Source organism: Lissotriton vulgaris, chromosome 10 (assembly GCF_964263255.1).
Source record: "Lissotriton vulgaris chromosome 10, aLisVul1.2, whole genome shotgun sequence".
Taxonomy (NCBI): Eukaryota; Metazoa; Chordata; class Amphibia; order Caudata; family Salamandridae; genus Lissotriton; species Lissotriton vulgaris.
In genome coordinates this window covers 1,058,545,930-1,058,561,318 of record NC_141698.1, presented here as the reverse complement: position 1 = coordinate 1,058,561,318, position 15,389 = coordinate 1,058,545,930, and the positions used below count along the sequence as shown (strand labels likewise).

Sequence of the window (15,389 nt, the reverse complement as noted above, 5' to 3'; positions counted from 1 at the left end):
GAGACAATATGATGATCTGACCAGTCACAAGGTTGGATTGACTCAAGTTGAATAGAGTCCTCTTTGGAAATGATAAGGTCAAGGATAGAGCCTTTCTCATGGGTCGGGCTATTGCATATTTGGGTGAGATCAAGGGCGTTGAGGAAGTTTTTGAGGCTATTTACCACTGTGTCGCTGTGATCATTCCAATGGAGATTGTAGTCGCCAAGGAAAATTTGAGTGTTTTGCCATCCTGTGTTGGTTGAGATTGTGTCCATGAGTTGTTGGGAGAAGGAGAGCTTGTCCCCAGGTGGGTGGTATATGATGTGTAGTGAGCAGACCGGTTTGCTTTTGCTAATGACATCAAGGCAGAGGTATTCACAGGAGGTAAGAGAGGGGGCGGTGGCTTTAATACCTGAAAGGTTGCTTCTGTGAATACATGCAATTCCACCGCCTGTCTTGTTGGACCTGTCAAGTCTAATGATACAATAGTTGGGGGGACTAGGATATCCATGAAAGGTGTAGAAGATTCAGACAACCATGTTTCAGTCAGAATGGCTAGATCAGGTTCCAGAGAGATGATGAGATCAGCGACCCCCCCGGAATGTCTTCGGGCCGATCTGCAGTTGAGAAGTAAGCATTTGAGTCTGGGGGTGCAGAGGGTGGAGGAAGGTTCTAGAGTGAGGGGTACATTTGTGAGATTGTTGGGGACGGAGCCTCTGTTGTTATGCGTGTGGTGCCTGAGGGGGTTGGAGAGTATCGTTGGGATGGACAGGTGGTTGGTGGCTAGGCGATTTTGGGGAACCGGGCCGTAAGTGCGGAGAAGGGTGTGTATGTCATGGTCTGAGAGCGTATTGGTAGTGCGTTTGGGGCGATTGGTGGTATTGCGAGAGGGGATAGAGGTCCAGTGTGGGGAGTGTTGTTTGGTACGGTGAGTAGGATGTGAGGGGGAAGTGTTGTTAGGTGTAAAGGTGGTGGTGGGAGGGGGGTGTCTGGGGTGTGTGATGAGCAACTCTTTGATGGTGTGTAGTTCTTCTTTCATTTGGAGGAGGGTGGACATAATCAAGTCCAGCGTGGGGTTGGGTGCGGAGTTGGGGAAGGGTACTGGCGGTGAACAGGTGTATAGGTTACTGGAGAAGGGGGGGAGTCGGAGTGGAGAGGTGGTGCTGGTGAAGGGGTTAGAAGTGTTAGAGAGAGCGTTGGTGTTAGGGTGGGTGTTGGCGTTATTGGGCAGGGCATCAGTGCTCATAGGGGAAGGGTAAATGGGGGAGGATTGGAGGCCGGGGGTTGCGGGGGTGGAGGTGGGATACTGGGGACTGAGAGTGGGGGGTGAGAGGTTGAAGGAGGGGTGAAGGCAAGGCGTGCCAAGTACTGAAATGTAAAAGCTGTGATCCGGTTACTACATTGCTGAGTTTGGAAACCTATGTTCTAGTCACAGCTTTCAATATATATGGAATTTGAATTGTATGGAATGTATTGTACCATTCCCCACCGATGCCATTCACCACTGATGCCTGTGACCATTCTATTGCAAATGATCGATTGGACCATCTGGTGGAAAGGCCTGTAATCAATGAGTTTATGCTAGAAATGCTCTGATTACTAAATACTTTGCTCCATAAATACAAAACATTGGATGCTAGATCTATATATCTATGAGACGTTGGAACATTGAGTACTCAAAATATATGAAAGCATTTTAGACCCCATTTTTGGCTACTAGCCTTCCTGGCTAGAAACGCTGTAGATCAGAGAGCCGTCTGACCTGGGCGGCCGGGGATGCCCACGGTAATGCGGTTTGGTCTTGTGAGTAGTCACTGCTTTATTGGTGCCAGCTCTCCCACCTCCCTATCCCTGCCAGCTTTCTCAGACATGAATTAATATTTCTCTGCTGGTTTGGGAGTCATTTATAACACTGACACAGTACCAGGGATGCTTTTTCGCTGCCAGCAAATCACTGAGCTCATCTTCATAACTCTGACTGCATTTAGCATCCAGACAAGCCCTGTCTACTGTTTCCGTAAACAGGTGTCTAGCCTCAAGGCTGTAATATGGCCTCTGTCTAAACTTGATCCTGCATTTTCCTCGCTGCTGCTCTTACGTTTTAACCACATTTTTAAAGAAAACCTGTAATTTTAATAATTATTTAGTGATGATTGCCTCACCTACAGTTTTGGTTACATTTGTTGTTGGAGGGGAGGCGGATACTGTTTCCTTCCTGGATTGCACCAAGTATCTGCTCAGTGTGGACACTGAGAGGCACCATCTTTGCTAGAGTCGGTCTCTAGTCCTAATGCTTACAAGCACAGGCGCTGCGCGGACGCACCTAAGGCAAGCCCATCTGCACCCGTCAGCGTCCCGGAGGCGTCCGGCGCCAGTCATGTTGCCGGTTTTGCCAATGGCTATGAGCAGCGCATACAGTACGACAGAGCTACGTGGGGACAACATCGTGAATGCGGGGAAGGGTGGTGTCTTCAAATGTGCACGATGTAACTGGTCATTAGCTAGAGGTGACATGAGCCACCCAGTGGGGTGGATAACAGTGTTGTAGGTTAGGGCAAGGCCAATCAAGGGGAACACTTTAAAGCTTTGCTGCTCAACACTCGCTCCCTGCAGAAACACGAATTACAGGTCTTTGACTTGTGCCAGATTCACTCCTGGATTTAATGCTTCTTACTGAAACTTGGCTTACTCATTTCTCTACCCCACCATCACCGCAGCTATTCCCCCCGGGTATAGGATTCTTAGGAAAGACCGCCCATAGGTAAAGGAGGGGGAGTAGCCATTATTTTTAAGCAAGAATATACCTGTAAGGCTGTCTCCCTAGGGGAGCTGGAAGACGCAGAATGCCTTGGCTTTCACCGTTCCTTATCTGAACACCAATCCTTGGAGGGTGCCCTCATATACAGGCCCTCTGGTCCAGCGGGCGCATTCCTGAATCCTTTAATGAAGCAATCACCCCTTAGGTCCTCAGATACAGTGTCTTTCTGGTGTTAGGTGATCTCAGTATCCATCTGTATGGACCCACGGAGCCCGAGGTCATCTCCCAGACCCAATCCCTCACAGTCTTTAACCTTGCCACTTTTGTCTCCCACCCTACGCCCAATATGGGCCACACCCTCAACCAGATTTTCTTTAATTCAGAGCTTGAGGTGGATCTGCCCCTACCATTGGTATGGTCGGATCATTTCCTTATCAGTTTTAAGGTTTCTAGGTCAGTGAGGGGTTGTCAGACCTCAGCCAATAAATGGGTAAACAAACAAAGACCTTTCCGTCGAGTACCTCCATCTGCTTTGGGGGGGGGCATTGGAAACCTCCACTCCTCTGTTATCAGGTGATCCAGAGAGAGATGCACTCTAACTTGAGACCTGGGTGCAGCACATTGCTTATGCGTTAGCCCCTATGACCACACGCACTCCCAAGAAAGACAGACTTTCAGCACCATGGTTTAATGAGCGACTGAGAATGAGCAAAAGCGCCTGCAAATGCCAAGAAAGGAAATGGCATAGAAACGTTAATTCCGATGATAAACTTAAGCACCAACGGGCCCTGAGTCCCATTATACAAAAGTCCCTGATTCCAAAAAAAGCTATTTGAAGGATAAAGTAGAGTTATCCAGCAATAAAAGCAAGGAGATCTTTACAGTCGTGACGCCTTCTCTGCCCCTTTATCTGTTGCTATCTCTTTCTCCTGAATGGACCAATCAACTAGCAACTTTCTTTCACGAAAAAATCTTTACTATTCAGGACTCCTTCTCAGGGGGTCTCCTGAGGAATATGAGCCTGCAGACCGTTCAGCCTCGGCGGCGGATCCCTCCTCAAGAGGAAATCCTGCTCTTATGCAGTTTCCTCTGTTACAACCTGAAGTATCACTTGATATCATCAAAAGTCGGAAGTCAGGTCCCAGTTCATCCTTCCCAGCAAAACTGTTGGCCGCGGTGGCCACAACATTAAATCTTGTGGCAAATAAGGTACTTAATTCTTCTTTAAATGCTGGCCATGTGCCTGCTATTTGGAAATCTGCTAAAATTCTCCTGCTGCTAAAGAAGCTCTGTGTTGATCCCACAGTGTCAGCAAATTACGGACCCATCTCACTGTTGCCATTTTTCTCCAAAGGCTTTGGAGAAATATGTCAATACAGTGATCTCAGACCATGGCGAAAAAATAATCTTCAGCACTTTAGCCAGTCTGGTTTCAGAGCCAACGATAGCACAGAGAGCGCCCTGCTAGAGGTCACAAAGCATATTAAGGAGAATCTGGATCAAGGTGGTAAAGCCATTCTGATTTTATTCAACCTGTCTTCAGCGTTCGATACTGTCCCTCACGTTAGACTTCTGGACAGGCTACAGGATTGTGGAATAGGCGGCCCGTTCTGAAAGGTTTTTCCGTCTTCCTAGAGGGCAGAAGCCAGGAAGTCTCGACTCCGCCCTTTGCGTCCCCCATCCCCAGTCTGAAAGTTGGAGTTCCTCAAGGCTTGATATTGAGCCTTATACTCTTCAACGTATATATGGCCCCCTTGGCACCACTGTCGGAGGCTTGTGGCAGAAAAATTATTTCTTACGCTGACGACACACAGCTCTTTTTTACCTGCGACAAGGGAGCTGACTTTTTCGGTTGATAAGATCAGCACCTGCCTCACAAAGGTGTTTTCGTGGTCGAGGAGGAACCAGTTAAAATGTAACCCATAGAAATCGGAAGTCATCTTTTTTGGTTCCCCGCCCGCTGATGAGTGGAAACATTGGTGGCCTGCGGATATGTCACCTCCTCTATGCTCAAAAAACTCTGTTAAAAATTTGACATTGTGATGGATGGTATCTCTCGATGAGATCTCAAGTCCAGTCGGTAGCAAGCACTTGTTTTGGACTTCTGCGGATGCTGAGGACATTTCTCCACCTTTTGCCACTTGAGCACAGGAAGACTGTAGTCCAGGCATTGGTTACCTCCAGACTGGACTATGCCAATGTCCTGTACCTGGGCCTCCCTGAGTATTTGCTCAACCGCTTACAAGTGGTTCAGAATGCAGCCACCAGAGCGTTTCTCTTGCTTACGCCCAGGACGTATATTTCCCCGCACTTCAAGGCACTACACTGGCTCCAAGTAAAAAAGAGGATCACTTTAAAGCTCTGGTGCTATTTTTCGAGGCCTTTGGCGGTAACAGCGTGGAGTATCTCAGGAGGAGAGTCACGCATCATGGCCGCCTAGAACCTTGAGGTTGTCCACTTTGAGCCTGGCATCCTTCCCCAGGATACCCAGCTCCCGATGGGGCAGTCGTTCTTTCAGTTTCCAGGGAGCCCAAGCCTGGAACCTTCTCCCACTGACACTCAGAACTGTTTTTAGGAAAATGCTTAAAACCTGACTGTTCCATAACGAATCTAGCTCTCCTCTTTTCTAGCTGCAGTTTAACCCTGTTCTCCCACTGTTACGGGTTGCAGCTGGTTTGATAGAGTAATTTTAGAGCTGAGACACTCATCCTCTACGCTCTACAAAAGTTTCATTCATTCATTAATTCGTTCATATTTTCATTGGATCGTCTTTCGACATATGCAGGAAACGTAAAAAACTGGAGGTCTATGCAATAATGATGTACAGTTTAATGGCTGAGTCCAGCAACCTAAAATCCTTGCCCCCACCCACCTGTCCAAGCTTGTTCTGAAAACACAAGTACATTTAGTGATATATATTTATTTTTATTTCATTTTTTTTTGCCCAATCTGTTTTACTTCTGCCTGTGTGATTTAATGTACACCCTTAGGTGTTATCTAAAGGAATCGCACTAGTTGCATTAGGACCTAGATAGATCACTTCAAACCTTGAATTTTAAAAACAACTCATTGGTTTCCTACCTAGGCCCAGATGGACAGTTTTTGAGTTAAGTAACATAACATAAAGTTACCTAAAATGATATACATTTAAAAAGATATACTTAGATAAATTTACCAAAAAGTCAATCTAAATAGAAATCATAAAAAATCCTCAAATGAAATCCGATATGGGATCATTCCTCCTGGCCCAACTTTACAAACATGAAAGATAGTGTATATTCCTTTGGACATTGTAAACAATGCTCTTTTTATTCAGTCAAACAGACATCATCTTTATTGAAGGTAAAATCGTATATCCTGCTTCAGAAAATTAACACGTAAACAAGATGATGCCTTGATACTCGTGCTCTGTTCTCAATGTAGATAATTGTTTTTATTTTGAATGCATGATAGCTAAACATTGGTGCACCCTTTAAATACATTCATGCCAAGTAGTGATTACCATATTTATCTTTATCTCACCCTGTAGGTTTCCTGAATTGGTCTTTTACCCTTCAGACTAAGCAAATCCAATACCAAGCACAGGTGGGGGTGGTTGTGGAGTTAGAAAGATTCCCATCCTGTAGAGTCAATGTAGGCAGGATGACCTGCAGTATTAAGACTATTGACTGAATAGAGCCATGGCTGCAGCCAGGTGGAGGTCTGACAGGGTCATGCATGTCCACAATCGTGTGGAAGGTGATGCGGAGAAACCTTGGGCTTGGCTTGTGGTCTAGCTCCTGTGGAAATCAATTCTGTGGGTCGGGCGGTAGTATATCCCGCACATTGAACCTTTCTTTTGGAAGGGTACGTTGTGTCAGAGGATGGATGGTTAACTCAATGACACCATCACCATCCCATCATCTTGGTGACAAGCTCTTGGCTAGGCATCCACTCTTGTGAAACCAACCATGAACATGGGGAACATTGTCAGTACCGATCTGTCCTTCATTGCATGGGTCAATGAGGCGGTGCCACTATAGAAAGCATCAAAAGATGCTTTTCAACATTTCAACTCGGACTGCCAGAGCGCAAGATGGTGGGTCCTTTCAAGAGTCCATTACTATAATAAATTGAACAGTGCCCTTGCTAAATCACTAATACCAAAGTTCCAGGTGCAACAAAACAAGAGACACAACAATATGAAGCACATGCCCACATCCCCAAGTGTTTTTCCACTACTTTTGTGTTGAACAAAGACTTAAGTTCCACATTTATTGCACCCTCCCCAAAGCTTTTTATAGTGACCCAAAGGACCTTCAGTCAAGAACTCATCATTTGCCAGAAGAACAAAATGAAGCAGCACAGAGGCATGCTAGGAAGTCCATTGGTACATCACTCTGGAACAGTCTGTCAAGAGCGAAACTGGGATTTTGGGAATACTTATACAGAAGGACCAGCTCAGACCATCTCCTTATTATAGTCTTTTATGAAGGGTGCAGATCCAGAGATCTCCTGGTGCCGGAGGAGGGTCGGCTGGAGGGTACGGCTCTTTACTTTAAGTTCAGGTGTTTACTGAGGAGCAGGTGGTCAAGGGGAGTTGACCATCTGTAAGGGCCAAGTAGAGGAGAAGTCTGGTCTTGAATCCCAGGGAAAGGTCACACCAGTGCAAGCAGAACACAGTGCCCCATCAATGCCTGGATCCACGTTGAGGTTGTTATGTATTTATTAGGTTTTAAGTTATATAAAGTACTTTATGATAACACGATCATTTCTGAGCGTTAAACCACGTAATAAACAAACAGTTTGAAGACAAGAAAGGGCAAGTTAGAGGTAAATTGTTTTGTCGATGATCTATATTAAGGCAGGTATGGCAAGATGTAAATGTAAATGTACAGGAATTTATATAGCGCAAATCACCAACTGGTCTCTAAGCGCTTGCTTAGGGAACCCGTCCTGGTATTCCCCTGTGAGATAACCCCGGCAGGGTATCTGCAAGGTGAAAGCCAGGCATCCCGCCGCGAGGGGCCGTTGTGGAGATTAAGCAACCTATTGCCCAGAGTCGCAGAGTGTGAACCCGTGAATCGAGTAGGCATCGGAGCGAGAATTGTCGAGTCCATGGACATTTTAGGACTCAAGACCCCTCAGAGCCGGGAATTTAACCCTGGTCCCGGGCTGACCTCTGCTTCCAGGTCTGCCTCCTCTAACCAGTGAGCCACACTTCTCCACATGTTTGCATCACACTTCTCCAGATGCAAACAGTGATGTCTGATAATTGTCATTATTAACGTAGAAGAGTTAAAGATTAATGGAGAACATGCACGGAATCAAACACATACATCACATGGTTCATGATGGTGTTTGCTATGCATGCATGACAACCTGTTTCTCTAGGACTGCAGTTTCTGAACTCCAGGTTGCACAAGAATCTCTGTAGCAAATCCATCAATGCAATGAGAAATAGTTTTCGTATGCTCGTGTTTTAACCTAGGAGCTACATGTTACATGTAAGCTCTGCAGGAAGCACATAACACCCTACACAGACCTCTGCAGCATGTGCATTAGCAGAGTGAGCTGTCTCTCACGTGAAGCAGAATACTTTAGGATCCCTGCAGGAAGTGCCTGAACCATATAAGCTATCTTATAACTTGGTAGGTTTGGGACTTATTATTCAGTAAGGCAGAGCAGCGGTTTCGTTACACAGGGGTGGACTACATCACAAAGCACATTGCGCTTGAGGCTACTGCGTTTCCTCAGTGGTGAATGGCAGTGCTTTGTGCAGACAGCATTTGCCAGCATGTCACAGAAGTGGGTTTGAGGCAGTAGAATTGTGAGATAAGGATGTTTATATCTTTTAGAAGATGGTCTACAGCTGCACTGAAAGGCAACACGATCCCAAAACAACACACTGTCACATTATAAAGATGTAACACAATAGCATACCACTACAGAAGTGATGAATGAGCACAATTACATAACATGCCACCATAGTAAATAAAGAAACCTAAAAATACAATCCCACAACAACACACTGTCACATTCCAAAAACACAACACAATAGCATAATGTCACATTAGTGATAAAAATACTATGCCACTATAATAAATAAATACAACTACAACATAGTCCCACCACAACACACTGTCACATTTCAAAGCCACAACACAACAGCATAATGCTACAATAGTGATGAATTCGTACAACATAGCATGCCACTATAGTAAATGAAGTAACATAAAACTACAACACAATGACACAACACACCAACATAGGAACACCAGAAAACACCACAGAAAATAACAGAATAAATACAAAACCCAAGTCATCAATATAACACCACAACAATTCAGAACAACATATCCACACATCTTTAAATCAGACAAGCACAAGACGCCACCACAAAACAGCAATATAAGAAAACAACAAAACATAACGCAACAACATATAAAAAAACGAAACCCACCAACACTGTACACACACAATATCACATAAATCACTAACACTCCAAGAAAAAATAATAACATAATACAGTTGTGTGGTGATAGTTCATTGTGTTTTATTGCATTTGCTGTGTTTATTATCTAGTGCATCTTATTGATGTGCTGCTGCTTAACGTTGAGCTGTAATGAGTTGTATTTTGTTGATTTGGGGTATTTGTGGTTGTGTTGTTGTGCCGTTGTTCTGCAAAATATCAGCATATACACACATGCAATAGATGGTGCAGTCATGGTGTTGCCACTGTTCTTCATACTGAAGGCCATTGGGTTGGGTAATAATAACAATTGTTATCAGTGCCTTAAAAATATCCAGCTCTTAAAACAGCGCTATATAAATGTACTAAGTCATTATGAGCTCAACAGATGATTTTTAGCAGCATCCGAACTTCCACATATACAGTAACTTTAATATCATTGATGTTGTAAAATAATCTTTTTTCCTCAAGGTAACTCCAGTCTGATGAAGAGTAAATGCCATCAGATTAAAATTTAGGGGAGGGGTCTGTAAAATGCAAATATAAGCGATAATCTCATTCCTCAACTAAAAGGGGGAAGATATTTTATCATTGGATGATGAACTGTGACAATGTAATTTAATTTATTTAAATAATTTAAGAAAAACAATCTTTTTTTTTTCCTCACTTGAAACTGCACACAGACTGGTATGGCGTTGACCTATGACCCAACAGCTGCTATGCAGAATGGGTAAGTAATTAATCTTATTTGTTACATTTTTGAAAATGTGTATTATAGTGTATACCAAACTGATTTCCTACTCCTTCCGCCAAAGGTATCCATTACAGAGTTTGGCTACGAGTCACTTGTTGCCTGGCATGGGGACAGAAGTACTTCATTGGCCATATAATACTAGGTCTATGGGTAAAATATAGATTGTGGTAACTTTCTGTAGAACTGCATCAGGCCAGCAAGTCAAAAGAAGCCTCGTATAATCTTTTCTTTCATTTCTTTCATCACATATTTCTGAAAGTTTTTGATTAAAAAAAACAAGACCGCAATATAGAGTCTTGTGCACAAATAAATATATTTTAAGAAAATACACCATGAAAGAAAAAAAAGGAAATTTGTATCTATTCAGAGAAATATTGCGAGTGACATAGCATGAGTATCCTTGGTAATCTGACGAAAAGAAGGGTATAGGAAAGACACAGAAAGAAAGCTAAACAAAGTGGAGGAAGTAAGAGGGGAACGCACTTAGGGCTGATTAGACATGCAGCAGTCCCACCACTGCTATTAGGATGCGCCCGCCATACTGGCGGGTGCATCCATGGCTTTTAACATTGCGGGCGGAAGCACGGTACGCAATGTTAAATCTGCTTGCACTACATTTCCCTTCACTACGTGGCAGGCACCACGCAGTGCCTACCACTTGGTGCATGGAAATGCAGGGGGGGGTACCATGGGTACCCCCAGTGCAGCGACACCCCCCAAACAAGGAAGGCCCGCAACAGGCCCCCAAACCCAAGCCCCGCCAGCATTTCCATGTTGGCATCGCCGCCATGGAAAGGACTTACTAAACCCACATCCTGATTTGGAGGACAGTGCCTGCTAGGCACCGCCACCATTTCAGGGGCCCTGAACTGTCCGCCAGGCAATCGGTGTGATTGCCTTTGGCGGTGAAGTGGCGATGAACTGCCGCGGTACGAACCGCCATCCTAATTTGGCTGTGGGAGATGGCCTGGGTGGTGGCGGTCCTTCCGCCATCATAATGACCCCCTTAGTTGGGATGATGCATTGCAAAAATAAAAGATAGGGCCGGGGAGAGGGTATAACATTGTAGATTATCAATATCTACAGGTGTTTGTTTTTTTACGGCTATTGGTCTAGACTATCTCACAGAGATCTAGAGTGGGTAGTAGTAACTATGTCATTAAGTATGATATTCTCAGCACTCCTAACATAACAGACCTGGGACCACCACACAGGATATGAATTATTATTTTTCCACCCTTAGAAGACAGTTTTGATGCCTATTGTGGGTACAGATCGAGAAAATGAAAATTCCAACTGTTAAGTGTTGGCTTCGACGTAATTGCTAAAGGACCAAGAATGACAATTATATGATTGAGACTTCAGGCCTGATTACAAGTTTGGCAGTCCATAGGATCGCTGTACTCACAGTGGAGTGGTGGGAATTGCCGCACTGGAGGTCCGACTGCCACATTTGGAGTGCAGCTGTCCCATCTCCACAAGACCGCCGTAATCGCTGGGGATTCACTATCCCTCGGTGGTGGCCTGGCTGTCTGGCCCAGGAATATGCCGGCGGTGCCTCTGCAGCATTGCCAAGCATATTTTGAGCTTCCTCGCTGCTAGATTTTTGATGGCGGTAAACCAAGGGGGAAACATCCTTCAGACCGAAGCCAAAATCCCGCTGTGCCTTTACAACGCCAGCAAAAGAACGAACGCGTCTCTAGTATGCATTCGTTCAGCATGCAAGTCATTATAACGACTTGCCTGGGGGGGGGGGTTGCTTTGGTGGAATGGTGGTGGATTTAAAGTCCAACCCCTTCCTTACTTCTGTGCATACTGGAGTTGGAATAGTAAATTAACCAATTCCAAAATCTAGAGGCTCCCGAAGACAAGTCGTCATAACGAGTTGCGTGCTGAACGAATGTGTACTAAAGAAACTTTTGTTCTAATGACGGCACTGTGAAGACACAGTGTGATTCTGGCTTGCGGAATACCGTCACACATTCGAACCCATGAAAACTGATGTGGTGAGGAAACATGTATTCAGGGGGGGAAATGTTGTGCCCCCTGTGTGCATGCACCCCTTTTCCTGCACTGCATAGACTGCAGAGTCTATGCCATGCAGGAACGGCCTTTGATGCTTCCATTGTGGTGCATTTTTAATAGTCACTACTGTGGGACTGCCAAAGCACTGCCCGCCAGACACGAGGAAACTCTCTGGCAGGCGGTGTTCACACAGCTTTGGCAGTGTGGCAGTGGGGAAGTAGCGGCCCCGCTTTCACACCGCCAAAATCAAAACTAGGCCCTAAGTGTGATATTGAAAATGTATTTTATGGTGCATTCGATATGCTCCCAATAAGAGCATATATGTTTACAGTAAAAAAACATAAGGGGCCAGATGTAGGTCGCCAATTACCGGTCGGTAACGGCCGAATTCGGCCGGTACCGACCAGTAATTGGGGATTGAGATGTAGGGGCCATTATTTTACAGAATCAGTAAATTTACAGAATCAGTAAATTTACCGATTCGGTAAAATACCGAATCGGTAATTTTACCGATTCGGTAAATCAAGATGTAGCTGGCACTCCACAGAGTGCCACAGGCCCTTAAGAGTCGGTATTTTACCACCCAATCCTGTTGGGTGGTAAAATACCGAATTCAGGTGTGCATGCACATCTGTGCATGCACACCTGTGCAATGTGACACACAGACATGCCCATAGGGCATGTATGTGTGCCACATGGCACACAAGCCTGCACTTGGGGTGCTAGAGGGTGTCAAAGTGACACCCCCTGCACCCTTGCTGGATTCGGTATTTACTGATTCGGTAAATACCGAATCGGTATTCCCCATTGATTCCTATGAGCTCAAAAGCCCATAGGAATCAATGGGGAATACCGATTCGGTATTTACCGAATCGGTAAATACCGAATCTTACAGATTCGGTAATTCAAAAAAAAAAAAACCTACATCTCCCTCCTTCTAATTTACCGATTCATGAATACCGAATCGGTAAAATTCGGTATTTATGAATCGGTAAATTAGATTTACCTACATCTAGCCCAAGGTGCTCTAAATCAGATGTGTTACAATGCTAACAGAGGGCCGAAACTCCCAAGCCCAGCTTGTGTACTCTCTTAGGGTTCCAGAAGGCTCTGTATATGGTCCAATAATTTTATTGTGGAATCAGTGGAGATATTTTACAAGGTGTAATAGAATACCAGACTTTTTTCCAGTGTTGATGTTGACGGACGGCGAATATTCAAGTCTCTGCCCATTTTTGCTCAATACGGGAGATGCCAAAGCGAGCATGTTTCTCTAGAAGTTTATAAATTATAGAAGCAATATGTCCGAAGTTCGATTCGAAAGTAAGAAATTTCAAATTGTCAAAGAAATGTGTGACTCCTAGCTTCCTAAGTGCAACCTGCAATTTTTTTAGAAGTTATAGAACACGGCAGATTGTAGCTTGAATTTCTCAGCAATCATAGCTAAGGAGAGGGGGTATTTAGAGGAACCTTAGGTCTTTAACAAGTAAAATACCGGGGTATGCCCAGTGTTTTGAGATAAGAGGATTGAACCAAATAGAGGAAAAATCCAAACTTTTCACAATTTTTTTTTTTTTTGGTCAAATCTGTTTATTGGCATTTTAGGGGTTTCATAGTACAATATGAACTTCAACCAATTCAGCACAGCTACCTGGGCATGTCAATTAAGCATTCATTTACATAATAACATTCCAAGTTGGAGTCACAATGGCACAGTTGTGGTATCCAGAAACAAAGGATAATCGCCCAAAGCTGGCTAGATCGTGGAGTGCCTAAGCAGGCAAACTCCAGAATGGTCCATGACTGTCCTCGCGTTGAGCCTTGTACAAATAGCAGTGGTTTGGGTGGACCCCCCAAACTTGGACTTGCATACAAAAGTGATATTTATACAACAATCGTGAATAAACTGAAACAACAGCGGCAAAACCACAGACACATACTCATACTAAGCCCCCTCCCCGAACTTTTAAATTTGTTTTGATCACATTTTTGAGTGTTTTTTTTTCTAGAATGTGTTCTTTAAGATTAGGTAAGAGTGAGTTACTTTTAAATGTTTTAAATTGAATGTGCTTACGAGAGATAGAGTTTCGACCAGGGCCACTTCAATGTCAATCCATAGGTGGCGGAAAGGAAGCATTGTGTTTAAACAATGAGAAGCTTGCCTAGCAAGGAAAGCTGTTTGATAGTTGACAAAGTTTAGTATCCCCTTGTGAGAATAGGATCTCGTCTCTTTAAATTCTGTTTTCAATTCAATGTCCAGATGTTTTAAACAAGAGGGTTGCCATTTTAGATTGGATAATTAGGCCGTATGAGGTAAGGATAACATATTGAGTGGGAGCATTTCTGTTTCTTTCTCTATTTAGGGAGTATCCAGTGACGGATGCATAGTTGCTGTTTAGGTTAAATATTTCGGGCATAGCTTCTTCTTCTTCGATAAAACAAATTAGCACATCATCCGTATCGGTGAACAATTTTAAGACCCCCCGAGAGGAAGGGAATTCCCTCTAATTAGCTTCCTATAATCTTAACCTTTACCTCTACCATGTAATTTAATGTACATTTTGAGGAATTAAAAAATATGTATTGTCATACGGGAGGCGGGGGCACGCTTGCGGGACTGATTCATGTGCAGTTTTCATGTGTTAACGGTGGCGGGGCGGGACGACCCGGAGGGACTGTGATTCCCGGGTGTGCAGTTGCTAAGTGGGTGGAGTTATGTGACATGGGCGCAATCTGGGGGGTGGGAGGTGTTGGGGGGGTTTGTTATGCAGTGTTTTTTGTCTATTATCCATAAAAGTCGAAGTCAAAGTTACTGTGTATTTGATGTGTGCAGTCGCCTCTGGAGGGCAAAGCATGTGAAACTAGACAAATAAAATTTGTTTAAAAAAAAATATATATATATATGTTTATAGTCTAGTCGTGCGTCTCTAGGTTATTTGGATTCTTTTATGGTACCTTAACACCTTTCCTGGTGTAGATGAAGGGATCCAGTTCTGTAATGTTACCATAATACGCCATTGATGGACCAATTTTCAGCTTTTAATAAGATTTTACAATTAATTGTTAATAAGAGGACTAAAAGTGCCATTTAGAGGTTACCAGGTATGGGGAATCCACCAAATAATGGCAGTCAATCCCTTTGCCAAACTCATTGTTCGCCTGGCCCATTAAAGGTGGGTAAAGTACCAAGTTGCCATCAGAAACCTTTGACTTGCGGGTCAGGAGTCAGGATCCTCCCTTTTTGAGATGTTTCTTCTAAAGTACATTTTCCTGTTCAGGACTGCTAGGAAAAGTCTGGAGGATTCAGCACCGAAACAACTGAAATTACCCGGGTGCACTGGAAAAACCTCTCAGCAAGTCAGAGCTATTGATTGATTGTTTTTCAATAACAAGCAATGGCTTTGGGATTTGTTATTAAA

The 15,389-nt window shown here is 44.1% G+C and overlaps 1 protein-coding gene across 3 annotated transcripts in view; it reads left to right on the top strand.

Moving 5' to 3' along the window:
* RBMS3 (RNA binding motif single stranded interacting protein 3) overlaps positions 1–15,389 on the top strand; it is a 1,376,050-nt gene that overhangs the window by 1,201,729 nt on the left and 158,932 nt on the right. For all 3 annotated transcript variants that reach the window (XM_086942113.1, XM_086942115.1, XM_086942114.1), the window contains exon 8: positions 9,875–9,921. In XM_086942113.1, coding sequence (XP_086798239.1) covers positions 9,875–9,921 — 47 coding nt within the window. The remainder of the gene's footprint in view (positions 1–9,874; positions 9,922–15,389) is intronic.